The sequence below is a fragment of the Mastomys coucha genome, unplaced genomic scaffold, assembly GCF_008632895.1.
Source record: "Mastomys coucha isolate ucsf_1 unplaced genomic scaffold, UCSF_Mcou_1 pScaffold1, whole genome shotgun sequence".
NCBI classification, from domain to species: domain Eukaryota; kingdom Metazoa; phylum Chordata; class Mammalia; order Rodentia; family Muridae; genus Mastomys; species Mastomys coucha.
The window spans coordinates 27,105,050-27,118,524 of NW_022196891.1; the positions used below are offsets into that span (position 1 = coordinate 27,105,050).

At 44.9% G+C, this 13,475-nt stretch overlaps 1 protein-coding gene across 22 annotated transcripts in view; it reads right to left on the minus strand.

The window, feature by feature from the left end:
• Positions 1-269: 269 nt before the first annotated feature.
• Positions 270-13,475, minus strand: part of Pfkfb2 (6-phosphofructo-2-kinase/fructose-2,6-biphosphatase 2) — a 40,791-nt gene continuing 27,585 nt past the window's right edge. For 17 of the 22 annotated variants that reach the window (XM_031381399.1, XM_031381371.1, XM_031381475.1 and 14 more), the window contains 8 exons: positions 12,075-12,282; positions 11,556-11,702; positions 10,606-10,710; positions 9,807-9,936; positions 8,952-9,014; positions 8,443-8,507; positions 7,692-7,871; positions 6,569-6,880 (listed from right to left, as the gene is read on the minus strand). In XM_031381399.1, coding sequence (XP_031237259.1) covers positions 6,704-6,880; positions 7,692-7,871; positions 8,443-8,507; positions 8,952-9,014; positions 9,807-9,936; positions 10,606-10,710; positions 11,556-11,702; positions 12,075-12,282 — 1,075 coding nt within the window. In that variant the 3' untranslated portion in view covers positions 6,569-6,703. Of the gene's footprint in view, positions 548-6,568; positions 6,885-7,691; positions 7,872-8,442; positions 8,508-8,951; positions 9,015-9,806; positions 9,937-10,605; positions 10,711-11,555; positions 11,703-12,074; positions 12,283-13,475 lie in introns of those variants that run through there. The other 5 variants (XM_031381538.1, XM_031381531.1, XM_031381458.1 and 2 more) reach the window with 4 other exon arrangements.

Here is a 13,475-nt window from a genome sequence, read left to right on the forward strand (position 1 = left end):
TCGTTTCCCACCCTGCAAGAGGTGACCACTAGCATTCATATTGCACTTCCGCCTGCTCTCCTCCATCAGATGAAAAGAGCAGCTTTCAGTGAGCAGGAAAGGCTTCCTGAAGTTCATCCTCACCTAGAAACCAACTCTGAAGCACTGTGTTCACACATTAGGCAAATCTCCAGCTAAGGATGCAGTCAGTCAACCATAGGTAGAATACTGAATGCCTAAGTAGAATGGCATTTGCAAACTTGGTTCAAAAGAGACAAGAACTAACTTGCTCAGGCTGTTGAAGACTTTTTGAGGCACAATGTAGTACTATTCCTGTTAGGCATGAGGGGAAGAAATAGAGTGAAGGTTTTTGAGGCCTCGTTTTTTGGCAGCCTCAAATGAGAAGTTCCCGCTTAACTTCCTGTTCTAGCCTCAGTGATGGTGGCATCCCATGCTTTGTAGTAGATCCAGTTCCTCGTAGAGGTCTGGCCTCAGCCTCACATCATGAGAGCAAAGTGAGGGATGCCATAGAGAGATGTCTATGTTCAGCCAGCACATTCTCCACTTCCTAGGAGTCAGAAAGAGAAGCAAAGCTGTTATCCCACAGCCATATGATGAACAAAGACAAGTGAAAAGACTCCATCCCCAGTCCTGCCACTGTCCCCGAATCCCCACACCCAGGCGCATGTGAGAACACACTGTTGTGTCTCGTGCCTTCGCACACCTTGACTCTGGGGACTCTGGTAAACTTTAATGGCTTCTTTCCCTGAAAAGGTGACATTATGACAATAATGGGGCATGTGCCTTTTTCAGAACTGGACTGTAAGCTATATGCCTAAGATATAAAGCACAGGTGGGCTGGACCTCTGTGATAATGCAGGCTGCAACGCCTAAAGACCACACACATACACACACAGTAGCAATGAAGTCACAGGCCATATTGCTTCTAAGAAGGGTTCCAATGATATGGTTACCTTAATCCACCCTGACATCAGCAGTCAAAGTAGCTCAACTTTTGGTTGGTCAACCTTGAACTGGTATTTAGTGTTTACCCTTGTAAAAAGCCTTTCCCTTAGAAAACTTGTGTCTAAAGTATTAAATGTACTTATGGATCCAACCACCTAGTAATCCTGATAAAATCCTGGTTTAGTAGTTCTTGGAGGAAGCCTCTGGCTCTACATTACTAATGAGCTCTGGGTCCTTGCTAGCACACTGTGGAATGAGAAAGAACAGTGGCCAGTCATCTGTCTGCTCCAGGAGAAGTTAGGTACCATCTCATACTATCGGCTAAAGTCTGCTTGGACAGAAGCAGAAACAACAGCGCAGTAAATCCTGAAAGGTAATCCAATTTCTTCTTCACAACAGATAACAAAAGTTACGTGTTGCATGGCCTATTATAATTCTTATTTCTTGCTCGGGTACCAGAAGTATGACTACTAAAGTTGATGTACTTACTACCAATAATGTCCTTCCCATCTTCCCCCAGAAGGGGGCGAAAGAGAGCCATGCCTATAACCCTGGACACCAAGCATTCTGTTGCTTTGCTAAGTGTCAGCTTGTTAAGTATGTAGGAGTTTTAGAAGACAGTTGATGGGAAGTACAATTCAAAATATAAACCAAAAACAAAAACAAAAACAAAAAAACCAGAAGCCTTCCAATAAGTTCAAGTTACTCAACAATTTTATTAACCCATTCTATACAGACATGCACATAAAACACAGTTCAAATACAATTATATATACTTTAAATGGACCTGATGCAATAATTCATTATCAATATCACGAGAATAAATCAGAATGCTACTAAGGATTAACATCTTCACTTTCAGCAGAGCTGTACCTAAGAAATCTGCAATAAAACTCTGCTACTGGGCTTCCCAATTCTGCCCATTTCCACCCAAACAAGGAATGTTCAGCATCTCTCTAACATCACACGTCACTTGTGATAAGCCCTTTGCATTTGCCACAGAAAAACCACAGCTGACTACCACATTGACTTTGTTGTTTCAACAACAGAAAAACAACACACAATTCAAAATGTTTTTAAACTGAGTCACAGGCACATCAGTTACATACCCAATGAGAGGCTCATGGGAAGGAATACTCTCACCCACTCTTAGGATCGTATTTCCTTTTGTATAACCACACTGCAAATTAAAAACAGCAACCCTCTCAGTGAGCATCCTACAGCCCACAATAGGGAAGGGGAAGAGTACAGAAGGTTCAGGAGTGGATAGGAAAAGAAAAGTTCTACCCTGAGGCAGGAGACTGGATGAAATGTCATCACAACTCTCCTGGCCATTCATTACCTTAGCTAGAATCACAAAATGCCACACAAGTAACATCATCTTTTGAAAAATAATGAGAAGTTGGCCCACTATTTTACAATACTGTCTGTGGAAAGCCATCATGTACAGAACCTTTCCATAAAGGAAACAGAAAACATGTTCAGTTTCTGGCAGGAATACTAGGCAAGAGAACATAATAATGTGCATATCCTACCAGTCAGCACAATGAGAGAGGATGGACTACTGACAAAAGGACCATGAGTCTTCTGGATGCTACAGAACTAAATTCTTAGGCACACTCTGATGTGTGTCCATCACCTCTAGGGAAGAGCCAAGATCTTGCATAGCAGTCCTGCTTAACTGTTAGGTGCTTTTAAAATAAAAACGCCTTAAAACACAAACAAGTCAGTCAAGGAAAGCTGGGTGATTTACTAAAACTTTTGACAGCAAACACAGCTTTCTTCTGAGACAGCAGGGCAGTGGAAGGTGCATGAAACCTCATCACTCTGAGCTGCCTCAACTACCTGGCCTGTCTCTCCTGTCTAGGGGCCACTCCAAGTACTAATGAGCTCCTCTGGAACTTAGAGCACACCTGTCCCCACAAGAATCGTCAGGCAGGTTTACTCTCTAACAACTAAACTGTTTTCTTAAATGAGATGTGTGGAGATCAACTACCAACTTCAACAAGGATTACATAGATCCTTGTCTGAAATGCTCAACCATTTGGTCTAGGACCAGAAGCATGCTGTATCCCTAACTCTGCCTTCCTAGGAACCAGAAATAATGGCAAGCACACAGCATAATGCATGTCTAAGAATGATAAAATGATAATCCTAGCACTTGGGAGGCAGAGGCAGATGGATTTCTGAGTTCGAGGCCAGCCTGGTCTACAGAGTGAGTTCCAGAAACCCTGTCTTAGAAACAAACAAACAAACAAACAAATGATAAAATGATTCATTTACCAAGAGAAAAGGCCCTACCCCAATGATCAGTAAGTGCTAAGTTCTAGTTTGGAAACAAGGCAGGCCAGTACTGGTTTTCCAAATCTCCTTTCAGTTGCTCTTTCAAGTCCATCTCCTGACTTCTTCATTCTGTGTTGTTTTGTTGTTTGTGTTCCCCAGTACTGGGGATGGAACCCAGGGCCTCTTATAGGCTAGGCAAGTACTCTACCCCTGAACTATATCTCCAGGACCCCTCCCACCATTTTTCAGGGTTTTATTTCCCATTCAGTTGAGTTTAAAAAAATAAATAAATAAATAAATAAATAAGCAAACTATTATTTTCTCTTCCCTGTTTCTACAGGTAGATTCAAGTCTTCACCTATTTTACCCATGAGAAAACTGAAAGCCTCGACTCTGGATACTCTAGAAGTCATACTCAAGAGGTTTATGATGCACAGACACAAGCGCAGCCAGGTACACCTCCCACTGGTAACAGGGGCAAAGGGGGAAAGGATAGAAGTGGAACTCCCTTAAACTCTGGAATAAGTACTTTCCACTCTGTGGCTCCCTGCTGCTCCTGCTCAGCTACTCTGAAGGACCCTGCTGCAAAAGCTCAAGGATGTGGAAACTCCTGCTGCTTTTCAGTTCCAACTTCTGCAAGACTTCCCAGGCCCTTCCTAGAGAAGTGAACTAACACGGTGGAAATGAGACGAGCAAGCAGCAGACTGGGAGTCTACTTCTACAGATGGTACTTACAACAGGCTAGCTCAATTCCAAGTGCTCAGAAAAGTCTCCTCTTACAAGCTAGATCCTTAGTAGCTGCTAGATCAGTGTTCTTCCCCTCCCCACTCAGCAGCTCTGGACCACTCTTACCTTGCAGCAGAAGAAAGACAGAATGCTAATTTGGGGCAGAGTTGCAATAACTAAGCAGCAGAAATTGCTGTAAAATTGCCAGGCACACCAAGCAGGCCATATCTCATCCTCACACTGTGAGGAGAGGACATGCCAGCCCCTTGGGTCCCACAGCCACAGAACAAGGAAACAGTCAGAGGACAAGCTCTCCTCTACCCTAATGTCAGCTCTTCTAGAATGTTTGCTTTGCAAATATACATTTCCTGACTTTTTTAGTTTTAGTATTTCACACACAAGTATTCTAGGCCTCCTGCTCCCCATCCAACTCTTCCAAGGTTTCTCCCACTCCCTCAAGATCATAATCCCTTCTTCTATGTGGTATGTACATGTGTATACACACACTCACACACATATGTGTATATATGTGTGTATATACATATATATACGTATATATACATGTGCACATACACATTTATACATATATACATATGTGTGTATGTATAAAAATCCACCCTAGATGAAGAACCACATGTACTCAATGGCTGGTGAGAGAGGAAGATTCAGTCTTTTCCAGGAGTCAGCCCTCAGACAGGTTATCTAATCTCAGTCTTGAACACGTGTACATGCCTGACTGCTCAAAGGCCGTTTGTTGTTATTATTGTTGTGTTGTTGTTTTGTTTGTAATCACCAGGTCCAGGAAACTGAACATTTTTGTCTTCTCATTTTGCATGTTTTCCACACCACACCCAGAGCCCACCATCAAAGGCAAAGAGGGGACAGCGCACACTGCCTGACTGGATTTCCCAGTTACTTTGTCTTGGATGAGTTTCAGGAAGGTAGGTAGTGTCTATCTATGGACAAGCTGTCAGCAGTCTGGGATGAGGGCCTCCATCAGGCCACGCATTCCACCTTAGTGCACTTCACCTTGAGTGTACTGTCAGGGAGCATGGAGCCAAGAACATGTGTTTAAGTCAGTAATTTGTTACATATCCCCCTTGCAGTGTCAAGGATAAAAGTTGGGACTAGAACACCTTTCTAACAAAGCAGTCTTTGAAGGGGTTACTTCAGTCAAAATGGCTCTGCCTCAGCATCTAATTCCAAAGAATTATCTTTTCAGAACCAAGTCCAGTCTGATACTTTGTCTAAGATACCAATAGACTGGAATTTTTCTATTCAGCTTCATAAAGTGGGACTGAAAAAAAAAGATTTAGTTTTAGTATTATTTATGTGTATTTGTGTGTCTATGTGTATGTATATAAGCTATGGTATATGAAAGTACCTGGGGAGCCCAGAAGGCATCAGATGCCCCAGAGCTGGAGTTACAGGCTGATGTAAGCCACTCAATAGGAAGCTCTGGACCTCTGGAAGAGCAGCATGTCCTGTTATAATGTAGCCATCTTTCCAGCTCCTCAAGTGGCCTTCTTAACCTGGGACTAACTCTCAAGGAAGTTATTTAAACACCCAAATATCAAGAGTCCAATCCCAGAGAGATTGGCAGCAGTACTCATTGTGTCTCAAGGGAACTGAGGTATGTATAGATTTCAAAAACTCTATGGCATAGTCTAAGGAGTGTTTCTGGATAAGAACCAGGCAAAAAGGTCTCTATCACAAGATAAAAATACAAAGAAAATTGCTAACTTTCTCTTACCACCTGGCCCCACAGACAAACTGAGAGGTAGTGAGTCACCCGTCTTTTCTGAAAAACCTCATGAGACCTTTAGATTTGTCCCTTAGAAACATGTACCAGAGTGGACTGGTATTGAACTCAGCAGCAGGGTGCTCTCTTAGCAAAAACAAGGCCCTGGGATAATATGGAGAATCCCCTTTAAGCAAGAAATAGATGCAAACACACTTTCACTTTCAAGAGCCAAACCCCAGAACACTTTCTGGAATATTGCGGTATTTTCTTGTATAAACAAAATGCCCCCATTAAGTCAGGTTATAAATTCATCATCAAAACTTTTTTCATGACCAAAGAATAACTTTTCATGTAAAAACTCAGCTTTAGGAAATTATTCCAAAAAGCACTGGTAAACAAGGAGCAGCTTTACTGAACTTATTGAAGACCCTCACTTTTGCCTGGAGAAACTCAGGGCTCAATGGTGCTTTTATACAGCTCCAAAGATCGTGGGCTGCAGGAAAGTGGATGGAATGGCAAAGAAAATGAAAGCCACGTGGGCAGTGGTGGCGCACACCTTTAATCCCAGCACTTGGGAGGCAGAGGAAGGCGGATTTCTTTTTTTTTTTTTCCAAGACAGGGTTTCTCTGTTTGGCCCTGGCTGTCCTGAAACTCACTCTGTAGACCAAGCAGGCCAGAAATCCACCTGCCTCTGCCTCCCAAGTGCTGGGATTAAAGGCGTGCGCCACCACTGCCTGCCTGGCTCAGGCAGATTTCTTGAGTTCACAGCCAGCCTGGTCTACAGAGTGAGTTCCAGGACAGCCAGGGCTACACAGAGAAACCCTGTCTTGGAAAAAAAAAAAGGAGAAGGAGAAGAAAGAGAGAGAGAGAGAGAGAGAGAGAGAGAGAGAGAGAGAGAGAGAATGAGAGCCCACAGGACAAAAATTCTGAAGTATAAATTTCTAAGAACTAGACTTCACCCTAGCTCAGCCCCATTTCACAGCCAGCAAAGGACTGTCCAGCTCCTCAAGTTAGGAACAGAAACCAAGACATATCCACATTCTTAGAGCCAGCTCCCCAGGCCAGCAAAAACTTAGGATTGTTTCTCATGAAAAGAGGGGCAAGAGCTCTCACCCTATGTCCATTTGCAAACTCCAGGGCTTTCTGTGGATGTTCTGTAGCCTGGGCTGACCCTTGCTGGACCTGGCTGGAAAGGAAGGGAGAAGGGAAGGGAAAAGACTCTGCCAGTGTAGACCCAGACCCATGTGCAGACAGCATCAATGCCAGTGTAGACCCAGACCCGTGTGCAGACAGCATCAATGCCAGTGTAGACCCAGACCCATGTGCAGACAGCATCGATGCCAGTGTAGACCCAGACCCGTGTGCACACAGCATCAATGCCAGTGTAGACCCAGACCCGTGTGCACACAGCATCAATGCCAGTGTAGACCCAGACCCGTGTGCACACAGCATCAATGGGCTTAGACACTTATCAACAGTCCCTGACTTTAAGACATCACAATGTCATGCATCACACCAGACAACCCAAAGAGAAGCTGTAGGACAGGGAAATTAAGGATATAAGGACAGACTTAAGGACACATGTGAAGGACAATGAGGTTGTTACATCTCACGTTATTCAGCATTCCCTCCCAAGAATCCCCCCTTACACACACACACACACACACACACACACACACTTCACAGAGACTGGGTTCAGACACCAGGAAACAGAAGAACCAAGTCTATGCCTCATGCTTGGCTCCTCTTCTTTCAGATCATCCCATCTGGGGACCTGTCCTAAAAACCCAACTTGCCATCTTGCCCCCGGGTGAGGTGTTTACACTAGAGAATAGCTGAGGCTGCTCTGCACACGCATGAGCTCGGATTCCATGTTCAGATTAATGTTGAGACAGAAATGGGGTAAAGTTAAATGACTTCTTGGTTGATTAGTGGCAAGGGCAAGAGGCCAAAGCTGGAGGGAAACACACAGTTACACCACCGGAATGCTGACTTGGGTCTTCGGCTGGTCCGCCCCTTCTTGCATGTCCAGGGCACGGAGAGGGCTGAGGGGCTTGAGGGGTCGGCTCCCAACACTGTAATTTCTCGGACGCCTTATTGTGTTCGAACTGGACAGAGGCGTAAAGCTGTTCCTTCTCATCCTTACAGGGGTTTGGCTCTTGGGGAAGTTGTGCTGATTGGAAATGGAGGGACAGCACATCCATGAAAGCCATACCTTACCAAACCTTACCCACAGAGGTCAAACAACACTGCTGAGCATAACTGCTCTTCCTTCCGTTCCCCTGCACACAGAACTCAGGGTCTCAGTCTGGGCCCCTAGCCCCAGAGGAATAAAAGTCTCGTCACAGGGGAAGATCCTGGCCATCACGTCGGAAGAGCAGTGAGGGAACCAACAAAGGGGTTTACTTAACCAGAGGCGACCCGCATCTGTTGACTACACTGGCAATGCCCCCTGGATCCTGTTTTGTAAATGGAGGCTTCCCTAGGGGTGCAGCAGGGAATTTGTACATTTCACTTCTGCAAACGCTTTCTATATTGAACTCGATTCCCAGTTGCTAACCTTCAAGGCTAAGATGCCTAAAGAAGTACTTGTTTAAAAGAACTAAAACTTGCCTCAACTTTACCTCTTGGAAGTAAAGAGACATACAGGACATGAATTCTGGATTTGTTTTTTGTACACAAAGGAAACCCAAGTCCCTTGATCCCAAAGATCCCAAGATTCAGGGTGAGCAGAAAATACTTACAGTTGGTTTGTCACGATGAGTGTCTACAGCGTCCACATTCAGGGTAATTGTTTCCACTTTGCAACCTGAAAAAACAGCAAACAAAAGCTGTCAGAGCCCAGCATGATGGCTCACTCCCTGAAATCCCAGGACTTGGAGACTGGGGCAGGTGACTTATCATGAGTCCCATACTAGCTGGAGTTCAAGCTAGACCCAACTAGTGTGAGACCTCCATCTCAAAATAAAACAAAATAAAACCAAGTACAAGGCATAAACAATTAACAAAGGGGGCGGGGAGTAGGTGAGGAGAGGAGGGGGAAAAGAGAAAAGCCATCAAGAGGAAGCTCAAAAGAAAACTTTAGTCAATGCATAGCAAAGCATACGCCGGGGCACGTGTGTACTCCCAGACACATGCACATGCCATTTCCAAGCAGAAGCAATGAATGGAACATCCCTTAGATGTAAGTGACAACTTCTGTGTCCCAGCAGTCCGCAGTCCCCACCTCTCACCAGCTCATGCTCATAGTTACCATAGGCCACAGGAGTAAGTTTGAAGATGATGTGGAGGGGGCACCTCAAGTATGGTAACTCATCTGAAAGAAAGAAGACCCAGGGAGGAAGTCTTAGTACTACACAGTAAGGTCATGTGAAGGCAAGAGAAGACAAGGGGCTCGCCAGTCTCTGCACCCTGACCATCACCTAGAGTCCCACTGATTCTCCCCTAAATTCAGGAAACTGTCAAGTCCGAAAGAGTCACCCACACTACTGAGTGACCAGGAAGGAAGGAAGCAAGGAAGGATGGAAGGAAGGAAGGAAGAAAGGAAGAAAGGAAGGAAGGAAGGAAGGAAGGGCAACTTAGATCTAAAATGCAAGCAAAAAGGAAGAGAGTCTGAAGCCAAGGCCTCCTGGAAAGAAGACTATAGCCGACTGAGCACTCAAAGCCAGTCAAAGGCTTCAAGTGGCCTGAGGACTGGGGAAAGAGCAAGCCAGAGTAGCACTTCCTACTGCTTTCCTAAAACAACTGCTCTGCTCCCCACCCAAAGGGTAAAGATTGTTCTAGTAAACCATCTGTAATAGCTAGAGAGACAAACTGACTGTTCAACCACCAGCCTTGATGCTAGTAATGTCAGCCTGAGGCTGGCCCTTTAGGCAGATCAGGAAGCACCAAATCAGCTATCTTCCATTGCCAGCTTTTGTGACAATAGACTGAAGGGAGTAGTGACTGACCAGTGGCTGCTGGGAGCTCCTCACTGCTGCCTGAAGAATGTACTCTAATATGAGTGGAAGAAAGGGAAAGCCAGTAGTCAAGAATCCTGCTACCACAAAGTCCAACCTATCCCTTCGGATGTGCTTACTCCTCCCCCATTCCTTCCCTCAAATGGTACCTGCGCCTTTATCCAAGAAGTAGGCCAGGAGGCAGCGCATGACAGCCTGGTGGGAGATGACGAGGATGTTGCCTTGGCGCTCTAGCTCCATGATGACAGGCTCCAGCCGCTGCACCAGGTCCTGGTAGGACTTTGAGGGAAAGTAAGGAGAGCTGGTAAGAGGCCAGGAGCATGCTGGCAGTGAAGTTGGTGGCTGAATTCCAGAGTCAAGTGACTACTCATGGAGTGCCTCTACGTTGCCTAACTGCCCCCGCCCTGGTTTCTAAAGAATACTCAGATCTTTCAGAAGTAATATTTAGATCAAACACCACAGTTCAATAAATGTTAAGTGTGAATTCAATTTATTTTTCTTTTCCTCACAAGCACTAAAAGAGGCAGTGTGTAGGGCAACAAAAGAGATCTGCAGGTTTCCTGAACCTCTGCCATTTCATTTCTGTACCTCTGCCACACACATGTCCCTACAGTAGGAAGCCACGTCAATAGGACAGTGCCTCAAACATGGTAAGGAAGTAACTCATACTTACTTGGTGATTCTACTGGCTTTGAAGTAGAAGGAACAGAATGGAAAATGTAAGAAGATCATGTTCATGCTACAACATTCTCAACTCAAAAGATAGCTTCTCACCCTGTTCTCTAGAGATCTTAAGCAATTCATATAGTGTGAAGCACTGGTTGTCTAAGCTGAATTCAACAGTATGACCAAAGGTAGGATAACAAATGATCGCGGCATCACCCTTTCCCTCCCTTCAAGGCCAGTGCCCAGCAGAGCACTAGGCGGCTCCTCGGACTGAAGACTCACCTCCCCACCAGGATATCGATACAGATACTTCTCTTGATCTCGAAGTGCAAATTCCTCTGGATAGCGCTGCTCAATCTCTGAATATGTCATCTCCTCACATACGCCCTGCAAAGAGCCATAGTAGAGTTGGGATGTAGGCACTCTCTCCGTCTCAGATGAGGGAGGTGACATTTGAGAACACCGGTGCTTTACTATGTGCTGAGGCCTTCCTTGTCCTGCACCTGTCTATGCCAGGGTGTTACAAGGTGCCTTGGATAGGATAGGAGGCACTGGAGAGAGAGGGGTTTCTCTAGCTTGAGCTACCACTCTATCCTACGACTACCACAGGGAAGTCACAGGCCAGGAAGAGTCTGCAGGATAACAGGAGCAGGAATCAGAGGAGGGGAGGAAACTGAGGGGAAGAGAAATCCTGTGAGATGGGTAAAAGGATAGAGAAGGAAGGAGAGAAAAACATCTGAGACGCTGAGCATGGTGACTCATGCCCAGCATCCCAACATCTGAGACGCTAAGGCAGGAAGATCACGGGTTCCAAGCTAACCGGGGCTGAGAGTGACCCCTGATATCAATAAAACAAAAACAAATGTGTATCTGGAATAAGTGATAAGAATTGCCAAGAAAAATCTGGAGAACTTTCTCAGAACTGCTAACAAATTGACTAGAGAAAGTATTATAGAACTGAATGGTTGGGCATTTCTTTCTCCAAGGAGGGAAACCAAATGAGTCCTCATTAGCTCCACTCTTTGCAAATGCCAGATTGGCTCGGAGAAAGACTGGCTTGGGTCTCACATGGGGCTCAGGTACTAGAGCAGCCAGGAAGCTCTGATGACGGATAGTTGCCTTCTCACTAACCTCTGGGATGGCAGGATTCAGATTCCTTGGTTTCTAACTGATGGGTCTGGTTTTCTAAGTTACATAAACTATAACTCTGTGATCAGAAGTGCTCTACTCACAGCATCAATCTCATTTAGGATCTTCCACTGCTCATAGGTCACCCCAAGACACTCAGCAGTCTGAATTGTCCTCTTCAACTGGCTCGTCCACACTTTGAGGTCCTGGATCTCCTGTTCCTCCAGAAACTTCTTCAGAGCCTGAGCAAACTAAGTTTGGAAATAAAAGCTAAACAAAGAAAACATACCATACCACACACACAATACACAGACACTACTAGGCACAGCCAAACTATAAACCCAAGAGGAAAAAAATTCAATTAGAGCCCTTTCATTCTCATCACAAACAGTGCCCAATAATTTTCTGATGGCTTAATGTCACAACAGAAACGGTCTCAAATGACCCAAACCTTAATCCAGAGCTAGGAACAGTAAACAGAGAACATCTTTAGCACTTGCCTGGCTGTGTGAAACTCAGCCTAAGCCCAAATGGGATTTAAGCAGGAGGGATAAAACAGATGACCTCCAGGATGCCCTTCTAACTCTAAGCTTAGGGAATCCAGCCTGCTGCTAACTACTCACCTGCTTTCCTCGCGACGAAAGGCCAGAGTCACCCCCAATCTTTCCCAAAAGATTGAACTCGCTCTCTCCATGCCGGCACAGGTAGATAGTACGAGGATGGACATGGATATTCATCAGGTAGTAGACAATCTTACTCTGGATGTAGTCCTGAACTCTGTTCACCAGAAATCTCTGGCCTACATTTATCACCTTTATGAAAGAAAGATCCCTGGGATAGGGGAGAAGGAAATTTCATGGTAAGAAAATCTAAAAGTAGGTGTGAGGTGGGCAGGGAGCAAGGCTATCGGCCCCTGCACTTAGGAGGCTAAGGTAGGGGGTCTCCAGTCTGACACTCTCAAGACAAACGAGACAAGTCTAGGAAGAATGATTTGAATACTGGCTTGTAGGACCTCATCAGCTCATCCTCCTCCCCCATCACTGTCACATTTATGGAGCCAAATGCTAAGAGATAGTACATCTCCAAACCAAGATGGCATACAATTTCTTGAACTCCTAACAAGAATGTACTATTTCTTCAGTGTCCAACTTGTGCCATGCAGCATATCTAAGTGTGGAAAACAAAATTGCAGGCTTTCTAGAGACTAGACTAAGTGACCTGAAGATTTTACTAAATTCAAAATTTTGTGAGACATCTGGGCCCCCCATGACATGATCAAAATCTAGACAGAACATGGTAACTCAGGGGGCAGGGAGGAAAGGACAAACCACACACTGCTAGGATGCCTGCTGTACACTCCGACACCTAACCAACTGCAAACTATCTGCTTTATAGCCACAGGAGTTTTCTTAAATTTAAAGTAATAAGAGCTTATTTAAAATAATGATCACGGAAAAAAGACACAATAAGGTCTTACCTATCACCTAGCAACCTAATACCAGAGATAAACACACATACGTATAAACATAAATATCCCTCTAGAATGCTTTCCTACACAGGACTTAGAGCAAACTAAAGATATCTCTTTATGTCATATCTGGGGCAGTGCCTTTCAGCCATTTATTGTAGAAATGTTTTTAAATCCAAGTATTTAGAAATCTAAATACAAGTATTCTGGGAAATCTATTTGAAGAAAATGAAAAGTTCAAAACATGAATGAGATGACTGCGATGATTCAACACTGTGCTGTGCATAATAGTTACGGTGACTTCATTTGCTCTCTAAACATCTCATTAAATGCCCTAAATGCTGCTTTTGATCATCAGCTTCATTGGACCATGTAAACAATGCCTAGGGAAGCAGGGAGGCACACCTCCAGGTACGTCTGTGAAGGTGTTTCCACAGAGGACTAAATGAGGAAGGAGCCCCTGCCCTGACCGTGGAGAGCGTCATCTCATGGCCTAGAAGGTCGTGGACAGAATAAGAGGGGAAATGGAGCCTCACACATCTCAGCTCTTAGGGGG